This window comes from Felis catus, chromosome A1, assembly GCF_018350175.1.
Source record: "Felis catus isolate Fca126 chromosome A1, F.catus_Fca126_mat1.0, whole genome shotgun sequence".
Classification (NCBI taxonomy): domain Eukaryota; kingdom Metazoa; phylum Chordata; class Mammalia; order Carnivora; family Felidae; genus Felis; species Felis catus.
The window spans coordinates 137,976,507-137,989,009 of NC_058368.1; the positions used below are offsets into that span (position 1 = coordinate 137,976,507).

General features: G+C 38.3%; 1 protein-coding gene across 2 annotated transcripts; it reads right to left on the minus strand.

Moving 5' to 3' along the window:
• Window positions 1-389: 389 nt before the first annotated feature.
• On the minus strand, window positions 390-12,481 carry ANKRA2 (ankyrin repeat family A member 2). 2 transcript variants are annotated; one of them, XM_011283822.4, is made up of 9 exons: window positions 12,177-12,481; window positions 9,491-9,883; window positions 8,651-8,809; window positions 6,231-6,296; window positions 3,693-3,790; window positions 3,104-3,229; window positions 2,741-2,807; window positions 2,140-2,220; window positions 390-907 (listed from the first exon to the last, which is right to left on the minus strand). In XM_011283822.4, exons 2-9 carry the CDS (start codon window positions 9,777-9,779, stop codon window positions 852-854), a joined length of 942 nt encoding a protein of 313 aa, XP_011282124.1. In that variant the 5' UTR covers window positions 9,780-9,883; window positions 12,177-12,481; the 3' UTR covers window positions 390-851. The 2 variants fall into 2 exon arrangements, with proteins under 2 accessions (XP_011282124.1, XP_019691021.1); XM_019835462.3 differs by lacking the exon at window positions 2,741-2,807.
• Between the last annotated feature and the right edge of the window lie 22 nt (window positions 12,482-12,503).

A 12,503-nucleotide genomic window follows, 5' to 3' on the forward strand; every position in this document is an offset into this window, starting at 1 on the left:
ATTGTATTTTCTCTCTAAATGTACATCTAAAAGGTTTTAATCATGTTACGGTCCTTTTTTATATCTCGGTTATCTTTTATTTTAAAACCAATATATATATTTATAGTACTCCTTCAGTGAAATTAAAGAGCATTTAATTGACTTTTATTGAAGGGCTGACTTTTCTTTCATGGAGGACTTTTCCTACTGAAAAACTTATTTACAAGAGAAAAATATTCTAAATATACTTCTAAAAATGACAATCAAATCTTTGTTGATTGACTTACATTTGATTTATTTTAATTATACTGTTTGATCTAATGGGGTATCCTAGCAGGACAGAAGGGTTAAACCAAAATCTTAAAGTAATTCCTCAATAATCTTATAAAATTAAAAAAAAAAAACTAGCATGCAAACAGAAAAAGTACTTTATTTATAACATCATTTTGTAAACAATCACACTGTGCATTTTTGAATTCAACAATAACAAATTTTTTTTCTATAGATTTATAGCAAACCTATGTGAAGTCAATGAGTTAATACAAGAGTGAAGACAAACAGGGTAGAATAATTTTTGAAAATGTTAAATTACAGCACTTGATACAAAGACAGATAACTATCTGTACCATAAAAATTTACATGCCACAAAACATTAATTTATAACTTTAAATATGCAGTAAAACACATTTATAAAAAAGCATCAATATTAATTTTATTATAAACCAGTGAACTGCTGAGAGGAATATTTATTAAAACTTACTAAAACCAGTAAATTTTGCAACTGAGGTAAAAATTTGTAAGTAAACAAAACTATCATTTATAAGAGCCAAAAAGTAAAAGAAAGGGCAAACGACACTTCCTGATGACTGCGTCTACTCCTTGATATTCTGAAGCAGCTTCAGCAAATGTGACTCAATAACCTGTTGAACTAGAAGAGATAGGTTATCAAGACCACAGCATGCTGATTACACAATTTTAAACAGAACTATCAAATTCAACTTAACATCAACTTTTTCTTTTCTTTCTTTTACATTTTTTTTTTAATTTTTTTTTCAACGTTTATTTATTTTTGGGACAGAGAGAGACAGAGCATGAACGGGGGAGGGGCAGAGAGAGAGGGAGACACAGAATCAGAAACAGGCTCCAGGCTCTGAGCCATCAGCCCAGAGCCTGACGCGGGGCTCGAACTCCCGGACCGCGAGATCGTGACCTGGCTGAAGTCGGACGCTTAACCGACTGCGCCACCCAGGCGCCCCTCTTTTACATTTTTTAAGTGTTTACTTTTGAGAGAGAGACAGAGCGCGAGTGGGGGGTGGGGCAGAGAGAGAGAGGGAGACACAGAATCTGAAGCAGGCGCCAGGCTCTGAGCTGTCAGCACAGAGCCCCCACGCGGGGCTCGAACTCACGGACCGCAAGATCATGGCCTGAGTTGAAGTTGGATGCTTAACCGACTGAGCCACCCAGGTACCCCCATCAACTTTTTCTTAAAATAGTTATTCATCACATTCTGATATACTCGTAGTCTGAGGGTGATACGATTGCATGCAATACTTAACACACTTAAAACTTAGTCTGTCATGGACTTAGTAATTGTCTAAGTTACTGGATTCTGTTCTTGCACAAAGTTTGTTCTAAAGAACAGAGAAAGGGCAACCAGAAAGCATTTTGTAAATAATTTGTTACAAAATGTTAAACAAATCTTGTACATAAGTAGGTGTGCACTCTAGCAACTAGTTATTTGGGTTGGTGAAAAGTAACAGTAACAAACTCTTTTTTTTGGTAAGAATTTGTTGATTTGCCCACAGTTAAAAGTATATGTCAGGAATTAGGATAACATGTCATGTTTTAGGACTACAAGTGATGAAAATGGTTTAGACCACAGTTTGTACTATTTATACAGCTTTACTAACTAAAATACAATCTGACAGGGGCGCCTGGGTGGCTCAGTCGGTTGGGCGTCCGACTTCGGCTCAGGTCACGATCTCGCGGTCCGTGAGTTCGAGCCCCACGTCGGGCTCTGTGCTGACGGCTCAGAGCCTGGAGCCTGTTTCAGATTCTGTGTCTTCCTCTCTCTGACCCTCCCCCGTTCATGCTCTGTCTCTCTCTGTCTCAAAAATAAATAAACGTTAAAAAAAAAAAAACACAATCTAAAATACTTACCACCTCTATAGCCCAAGGCTACAGCTAAATCCATAGAATTATACCCAGAGTCAGTTTCAATTGTGGGGTCAGCTCCATTTTCTGTATCAAAACAGAAAAATCTGCATAAATAAAATGAAAATGTAGACATGTTTGTCTATTACTGGCTCATGTGCAAACAGCAGGACAGATTTTCAGCAAAGTGGAGGGTGTCTTCAGGATGGTCTGACAAAGTACGAAGGGCAGAGATTTCACTTCGGTGGGTCAGAGGGAAGACACTTCAAACAAACAGGCATCCTCTCGAAAAGCTGAAACTCATCAACAACTATAGCGAGAACTTCTGCATAAAGACGCCGCGGCTCGAGGAAACAACTGTGGATTCACCCGTGATCCTCCAAAGGAAAGCAACAAAGACAAATGCTCCAAGCACAGGTGTGCGGTGTGCTGGAGCTGCTTCTCACACGGGCAACTCTCTGGTAGCACGTGTTCCAGAAGGATTCACGTGTTTAATAGTAATTAATGATTCTCCCGAGTAATACCAAGGGAGGCCACCATGTAAGAAGTGAAAATAAACCCCTCACATGGTATTTTCTAAATCTTTTCACTTTTAAAAATGGCTTACCTAAGAGCATTTTTACACATTTAACATGATTTCCATGTACAGCATAAAGCAAAGGTGTTCCTCCATTCTGCAAAAGGAAAAGGTCATTTAGTTTTCAAGGTGAGCAAGATTTGACTAATTCCATGTTGCCGTTGAGGACTTTTACTAAGAAATGGACATGTAAAAGCAGTTGAAGGCAATTTTCACATTTTGTGAAGAATACTTAAAGCAGATGTCACAAGTGAGTTTACACCATTAACTTTTTCTTCCAGGTGTTTAAGTTAATGATTTTTCCAAATGTTTAGTGAAATGTATTACGTCTCTCCAAACTAAGTAAATCCTAGAGCTTGTTACGGTATTTTAAAATCAGTAGCATAAACTCACCCAATCATATTCATTCACATCAACTCCACAATCAAGCAGCATTTTGACAATATCTGTGTAGCCTTTACTACAGGCCAATGATAGTGCACTTTCTCGACCTTTTCCTAAAAGTTGGGGATCAGCACCCTGGAGTGGTAAGGGGAGAGAAAAGACTTTTCAATTCATGTAAACAAGAATACTGTTGTTTCTGTCACTAAGAATTCAGTTCAATACTTCGGTCAGGTAACGTTCTGGGGTAAATAACGCAAATTTCTACTCATGGATGCCTTCCTTCCTCCCTTTATCTCGGTCCTAACTGTCCTTCTGCTCTGGAGTCAGATTACATCTCCTCCACGAAGCTGGTCCTAGAGAGCTGACGGTACTTTTGCTCCCACTGTACCTCAAGGGAGTTGGGCATTAAATTCTCTCTTGCTGTTTCACGTACGATTGGTCTTGTCTGCCCAGCTAGATCCAGGTTCCACAAGAACATGAAAAGCATGTAAAATTGTTTTGGATCCTCTACCATTGCATCTAGTTGGCTGAAGATACAAAATCTTTACTACAGACTTAAGTAACTGTACATATACATTTTCTGAGGTATTTTCCTTACATTCTGAAGTAGAAACTCTACCACAGCTATTTGCCCGTGTGCTGCAGCCCACATCAGAGGAGTAAATCCTTCTTCATCCGTGTGATTGATAACATTTTCTATTTAAAAGAAAAGCAATTTTTGTCATCTAATTTAACAACCAACTATTAATATCATTAAGAAAATACTGGCATTCTAAAAAGTTGATACTACTACTCACTGAAGTTCACTTTCTGCCGACTTATTTGCTGAAGTCCTATTAAGTGTTGTTGCAGGGTGCGGTGTGAATGTATTAAAATGTGCTTCGGTATACACAGCTCAGTTCAAACAGCGTGTTTCTACTGCACATGACGTAACGCTAGGTACAGGGCAGTCCACAAAAGACTGGACTCGGGATCAGGAGACCATAGTCTGAATCCTGCCTCTGTCACTTTACAGGACTATGATTCTGGGCATATCATTTAATTCCTCCAATACACGGAATAATACTTTGCTTATCTCAATGAGTAGTTGGGAGAAACACAATAGAAGCGAGATTATATAACAGCCCTTACAATTATATAAATATATATTATAAAACCTCCAAAACCTTATTAAAATTATCTTCTACTCTATAGCTAACATTGATATTTTTTTCATTCTTGGTGGTTTACTAACATAATTGGGATGAAGACAGAATAATCTGAAACACAGTCCCATGCAATTCTACCTTGAACCCCATTTTGTTTCCTAGATTCACCTTACTAGTTATAAAGTCCACAGGTTTCCCCTAAGTTTATTTAGGAGACTGAGAATGAAACCTTCAAATATTTATGAACAAAAAGAAATATAATACTGAAGTATGTCTTATAAGAAAATGACATGATGAAAAAAAACCCACCTCTTTTATCATGCACCCTGTATTCAATCAGTAATGTTGGGATAACTGGCTAACTTTATGAAAAAGGAAAATAAAAGTAAAGCTTGACCTTTACCTCCTTATACCAAAACATTCCATATGCGTCAAAGATTGAAATGTGAAAAAAACCAAACCACAGAAATTGTAGAATAAGATGTGAGTGAATTTATTTGTAATTTTGAAGTAGAAATCATTTCAAAGCAGGATATAAAACTCAAAAGTTGCAAGGAAAAAAATAAATTTACCACTACAAAATGTTAAAATTTTGTTTGAAAACATCAGAATCAAAGGAAAATGACAAACTAGAAAAAAAAAATGCAACATAACCAACAAAGAGTGAATTTCTTTAATTTAGATAAGAGTTCACATAAATCAACACATATCAGGCAGTTCACACACAAAAAAGCTTAAATAGACCATAATTTTAAAAACTGAAACAAAACCAGTATGAGAGACTATTTTTTCACCCATGAGATTAGCAAAGATTAAAGTCTGATAATATCTTGTGTCAGGGTATGGGGAAACAGAAACTCTAACTCTGGTGTAGGGACAGGACAAATATCTGGCAATATATATGTAAGTAAAAATTCACATTTCTTTTGACCCAGCAAATATACTTGTAGGAATTTACCTACTTAAAAGGAACATAAGCAAGACTATTATTTAAGAGCAAGAAATTGGAATCACCTCCAAGAGGATTAGTTAAAAAATAAAAACATGCACCTGGGTGGCTCAGCCGGTTAAGTGTCCGACTTTGGCTCAGGTCATGATCTCGAGGTCCGTGGGCGTGAGACCTCTGTCAGGCTCTGTTGCTGGCAGGTCAGAGCCTGCAGCCTGTTTCAGATTCTGTGTCTCCCTCTCTCTCTGCCCTTCCCCTGCTCATGCTCTGTCTCCCTCTATCTCTCAAAAATAAATAAACGTTTAAAAAAATTTAAAAAAACCGGGGCGCCTGGGTGGCTCAGTCGGTTAAGCGTCCGACTTCAGCTCAGGTCACGATCTCGCGGTCTGCGAGTTCGAGCCCCGCGTCGGGCTCTGGGCTGATGGCTCAGAGCCTGGAGCCTGCTTCCGATTCTGTGTCTCCCTCTCTCTCTGCCCCTCCCCCATTCATGCTGTGTCTCTCTCTGTCTCAAAAATAAATAAACGTTAAAAAAAAAATAAAAAATAAAAAAAAAACAAAACATGGTACATATGTATGCAGCAATACAGTGCAAAATCATAGACCTGTTAAACTATTAAAAAGAATGAAACAGATCTTTATGTGCTTATATGGAAAGATGTCCAAAATATTAAGTGAAAAAAAGGAAAGTGTAATACGGTGTGTACAATACTTTCCCTCTTGTGTAAACAACAAAAAAGCACATATATCTTCTCATACAGAACTCCAAAAATAAACAGAAATGTTTTCTAGAAAAGTTTCCTGAAAATATAAGAAATTTATAATATTTGCTTTTGGGAACAAGGCTAGGATGGTATGGGAAGCTGTGACTTTTATACTTTATATACTTTTTGTTTGTCTGTTTTTTACTACCTATTGGGTTATCTGCCTGGTGAGATTATGCAACTATTTTTTTTGTCTTTATACTTTCCTGTATTAAAATAAAACAACAAAAATGTAATAAACCCTACAAAATTTAAGTACGTTTAAAAGAACAGGCTATTACCTTGTTCAATCCGAGTAGCTAGGTAAAGCATCTCTCCCTGAGCAGCCAACTGGTGAACAGATAGAGCTGAAACAATACCATAAAAAGCTTCACAGTTTTCGACTTATAGGGTACACTTTCATCACGTCAGTATTCATATGTGTGCAGCAATTTTCTTTTCTAAAATAAAAACTCTCATTTTATTGTTTAAAAAATATAACTGAAAATATACCTATATCTGAGGATCGGTATGTGTTTAAGGCAATTCTGACAGCTACAAAGCATTATTAGCAATGAACAGGCAAATTGTTATGATCAACTATTAATGCAAATCGCCACTGATCTTATCAATCAAAGAAACAGTTTAGGTATTTAATTTTTAAAATGCTAACTCAATATCCAAACTTAGGAGGATGTTGGGTCTAAAACCACACAAAGATACACCTTCTGTCTTTTTATTGACTGAATCCTCTGAAATCCCAAAGACCATTATTTCAAGACTCCACAGGTTTTTTTCTAACCCATTGGAATTAGTAAGCTGAAAACTAACTTTCAGAGTAAATTCTTGAATGCAGACTTCATTGTGGCTAATCAGCTGTGTGACCTTGAGTAAATAATTAAATGTTTTTGTCTATAACATGAGGGAGGGGAACTGCATAATCTCTAGGTGTTTCTTTTTAGCTCAAAAATAATATGGTTGGACTATTTTAAGACAATATCTTTATTTCTTTTTTTTTTTTAAAGTAAATTTATTAGGATAGGGAAGATTTTTATTTTTGGGACAGAGAGAGACAGAGCATGAACGGGGGAGGGGCAGAGAGAGAAGGAGACACAGAATCGGAAACAGGCTCCAGGCTCTGAGCCATCAGCCCAGAGCCTGACGCGGGGCTCGAACTCACGGACCGCGAGATCGTGACCTGGCTGAAGTCAGACACTTAACCGACTGCACCACCCAGGCGCCCTGACAATATCTTTATTTCATTCATTTATTCATTCATTTATTTATATTTAAAAGTTTATATATTTATTTTAAGAGAAAGAGAAGGGCAGAGGGGGAGAGAGAGGGAGAGGGAGAGGGAGAGGGAGAGGGAGAGGGAGAGGGAGAGGGAGAGGGAGAGGGAGAGGGAGAGAGAGACAGACAGACAGATAGAGAGGATCCCAACCAGGCTCCTCAATATCAGCGCAGACCCCCAGGTGGGGCTTGATCCCATGAGCGAGATCATGACCTGAAGTCAAGAGTCGGAAACTTAAGTGACCCACCCAGGCACCCCTCATTTATTTATTTTAAGACAACATCTTTATTTTACAACAAAACTAAACAGGTACTGTTCTGTGAGAGTTCATCTTAGAAATTAGTATCACTTGATCCTTGACTTCAGTAATATGACTGAGCGGCCTTAATAGAAAGGAAAGCAATTAGGAAGCACATGGAAATATAATAAGTAGAAACTTTGGCTAATAGGTGAAGTAAGAATCATGGACTCCTCCTGGCTTAACTGCTAAGGCATGCCATTCAAAATCAGGAGAGATACAGTGTTTCCAAAGTAAAAACAAATATTTCACCATGCTTTAGAATATAGATGCATTTACATTACATATTCAGATACAGTTCCTAACGTCAAACTGCTAACTGGTTTTCTTTCATTAACATACCCATACTACATTTTTCTGATTTGTATAGAAAAGCTTCATTTTATTTCCTCTAGAATGATCCCATTTTTAAAAATTGTGGCTTCAAGGTTTTAAAAAGAGAAATTTCATATTCATATTATTATAGTCAAATTCTAAATTACAAATCACTCAGCTTTTACTACAAATCACTTGCTGATCACTGATCTAGTTTAAAAGTAAAATGTGAAGTAAAAATACTCTCTTACTTTGCACATAGTTCAGAATAACAAATTGTTTTTTCATAGTTAAACTATAAAGGTTTTAATAGTGCCTGGGTGGCTCAGTCGGTTAGGTGCCTGACTTCGGCTCAGGTCTGATCTCGTCGTTCCGTGAGTTCCAGCCCCGCATAGGGTTTTGTGCTGACAGCTCAGAGCCTGGAGCCTGCTTCAGATTCTGTGTCTCCCTCTCTCTCTGCCCCTCCCCTGCTCACACTCTGTCTCTCTCTCTCACACAAAAATAAACATTAAAAAAAAAACTATAAAGGTTTTAAGAATGAAAACCGGTAAAAATCTGTATGTGTATGAATATAAACCTGTATTTGTATAAGCCTATACAAAATCTGTATTAAAATCTGTATTTTTTCTCAACATAGAAATATAAAACATGAAATATGTGACTCTGCAGTAATATTGTGAAATTTTAAATTACTAAAACTATCAAGACATCACTTTCCAAGTAGAATATGCATTTCAAGAAAATAATGTTTCAAGGCCAAACTCTTGAAAGCATTATACCAGTAATATTTTAACAAATCAGTGGGAAATACTTACAATTTGCTAAGAGAGGTGTGGTTGAGACCTCATTTCCTCTGTGTTTGTTGGTTAAAGTAGTTGATTGTTTTATGGGTGAGAAGTGCTTTGTTGTAGAGGGAGTGTAGACATGCCTTACTTGAATTCCCGGAGAAGGAGATGTATGGATATTGCATTCAGCTAAGTAAAATAAATTTAAACACATTAACACAATATTTTAATGATAAAACATTTCAAAGTTCTATGTCAATGTTTACATTAAAAGAGAAATACACGAGGTACATCTTCAACTGTTTCTCAAGTGATATTAAATTATTCTTTGCTATTAAAAAAATCTATATCATCATAGTGAAAGTTCCAGGAAAAATCTGTATTAATTTTGAACAATTTTATTTTGAAATTAGCTTTTTTATTCAGTAGATTGTTATAAAAATAAATCTACAATATGATGGCAGACTTTACTGCATTAATGCATGGGAAACTGAGGCCAATCAAATATTCATGGAATAGGGAATATTAAGCTAATTCATTTCTTAAAAGGCACGAATAATTTTTCTTCTATCATTTAAAAAGGTACAAATAAGAAACTTTAATTTCTAAATAAAGGTCAAGCTAGAAAATTTAAAAAAATCAACATACACTATAGACATCACAAAACATGAAAATTATTTAATTTCGGTTTCTGTGAGATTCTAGAAAATCATATTAAAAGATGACTTCCAAACTCTCTTTCCAAACTCAAAATCTCATGATCAGAAAGGAAAAACCAAAACAAAAAACAAAAAACAAAAAAACCATACACAAAAAACACAAAAAAACAAAAACAGAACAAATGCACATATTTATACCATAACTTGCAACCTTTAAATAGGACAGATGCCACTTCCAGGTCAGAGTTAACCTGATCTTGAATATTTTTACTATCCTCTTCATTTAAGGACTTCACAAATCGAGAACACACGTTCATATCAAATCGGTTAGGTAATATGAATTTCATTCCCATGGCAACACCCTGAGCTGATCCTTCCTCTGCATTTGAGTCCAGCTGATGTTCTATTTTAATGTCTGGCGTGCCAGTTAGACTGTAAGTGCTGGGACACTCTTCCACTATCAGCTGGGCTCCAATATCCAGATTTGTTGACGTAGCCATGACTTCAACTGTAGTTTCAATGATTAAAACATTCCTTCATGATTTCCTCTTTGTTTTATAGGAGTGGTATCCAGTGTGTTCTTGGAATTTAGATATTGAAAAATCTGAAAGAAAAAAATTAAAAAGATTATATCAACTTAGGTAATAATACACAAAATAATCATTTTTCAATCAAGTATGCACATAGTGCTCTTACAAGCCCCTATACGTAACAGTAAGCATACAGTGTTTGGAGGCAGACACCTGGGTATGAATCCAAGCTTCCCCACTTCTTGGCTGTGTGAACCGGTACATTATTCAACCTCTCTAAGTCTCAGTCTCATCTGTAAAATGGGGGTATCGCCACTAATTGCATAGGATCTTGGTAAAGACCAAATGAGATACAGGCATATTTTTACCTTCATCACCAGGTTCCAACAAATTTTACTCTTTTCTCCCCTCCCTATTCCTGAACATTGATAAGTGTACAGAAGATCAAGCTAACAATGAAAATAAACTTTCATGGTTTTTCACCAAGTTAGACCAAGAAGATGGAAGCTATGAACCATGAAGAGGGCTCACACCAGAACACAACCATGCTAGCACCTTGATCTTGGACTACCCAGCTTTCAGAACTAACCGAAGTTCCTGCTACAGGCGAAGCCCAGAGAGGGGTGGGAGGCACTTCATTAAGATGGAAAGAAGCTAGTTCCTGTTGGGAGAAAACCTTGTAAAAAATTGTCATAGTATCTTTCTCTCAAAAATTGGGCATTTGTTATTTTCATAGTTCAAGTAGGTGACCTTTTCATTGACTGATAGATTTAAACAACCTTCTAAATTTATTTATTAGATTTTTAAGTGCGTATTTATTTGAGAGAGAGAGAGAGAGAGAGAGAGAGAGAGAGAGAGAGAGAGAGACAATGACAGGGGAAGGGGCAGAGAAAGGGGGATAGAGGACACAAAACGGGCTCCATGCTGACACCAGAAAGCCTGATGCGCGGCTTGAACTCATAAACTGTGAGATCATGACCTGACAGGAAGTCTGACACTTAACCGACTGAGCTACCCAGTAGCTCCAAACCACCTTCTAATTTTAAAGTGCCAAGACTTCATTCCATAAACTAAAACGGCTAAAACATTAAAAAAATTTGATGTGAAAACTTTAACCTCTTACCTGTAGTTCATTTTTTAACATGCTATGTTTATAAGTGGTCCTCAGTTTGAATTTAAGATAAAACTCATTGTACCCATGTCTATTGGCATCTATAAGACCTGATTCTTGGACAGGTAAAGGCTTTACAAAGCTTTGGTTATGATTTACTGAAGATATACTTCTCAGTTTTTGTTTAGTTAACATGTTAACAACTTAATATAGGCTCTTATGAAAATTTCCTGAGGGACGACCCATCTCCCACAGACTCCTACCCAGAGCTGGCCTAAATGCAATCCCCTGAGCTCTCTTAGCACACTGCATTTATTTCCATTTTGACATTTACCATTCCTTTGAATGTTTCCACTTAAACTCCCAGGAAACTGAAAACTTCTCTAGGCTGGGGGCCACTCTTACTAATCTTTGCATACAAAACAGAGCTTGATCCCATCAGGTGCTCCAGAAATGTTTCCTGATCTGAATTTTAACACTGTTTCATATTATTTCCTATCCTAAAATGACCCTGCGAGATGCCCAACAGGGGCTTGCTAATTAGATCTGGCATTCCGGTCTCAACATCACTACTATCTAGCTGTGCAACAATGGAAAGACAAGTCATATACGTTTTCTGAGACTCGTATTAATCTATACAACGAAGACGGTTGAAATAGGCATCTCTAATATTCTTTCTAGCTCTAAACATCTTCCGTGTCATAATATAGGCGGAATTACCCTCTTCGAGAGGGGAGAACTGGGGCGAGGAGGGAGTGAAAACAGAACGCTGGTCCTGCCAATACGTTAGACGAGATGAGCCAAAATTGACGGGTTAAGCTAAGATTTTGAAGACTTGGAGAAGGAGAGGTGAAAATAGTATTGAGAGTAAGAGGCGATGAGAAGAAGACGGATGGCCAAGGAGAGCTAGGATCACCTCGATGGGTCAGAGCTCAGGGATGAAGGGAGAAAACCTAATGAGATACACATTCCGCAGTGGATCCTAGTAACAGGTGTCCCTTGGCTCTTCCTACTCCTGAAACTGTCCACCAAGGAAAGGAAGGTGCTATGAAAATGACGCCTCACAGGCGACAGGTGTCCCAGGGCAGAAGCCCCGTGAAAGGGACACTTGTAGGGAGGGAAGTCCGCTCGGGAGCCACCCGCCAGCTCGGCCCGAAAAGTCGCTCAGGCGGAAACTCTGGTTCACCCCCGGCGGGAGGGTCCGGGGAACAGGGGCCGGAAGCCTACTGGATGGGCGCGCAGGGCCTCGCGACTACCTTCGACAGCCGACAGCGAGTCGGGCCTTTCCATCTGCGGCCACAGATTCACTGCAGGCCCCCAAACCCCGGCTTGTTTTGACCGCGACGTCACTTCCGATTTCTTCTTTCGGGGTTTGGCCAAAAAACGTTCCGCGTCACCGCAGCCGAGAGGACTTCCAGGTTTTTTTCCCCCGCCGCTGCGCAGTCTCTGCTGCCCAAGTACTACAGACGCTGGGTCACTTCAGCAGGACCCGTCTGGGTCTCTAGAGCAACACCCGTCCAGCACTGGGATCACGTCTCCTCCTCCCCCATCGTCCCGCCCCCCTGACCCGCCCCTACGACTCC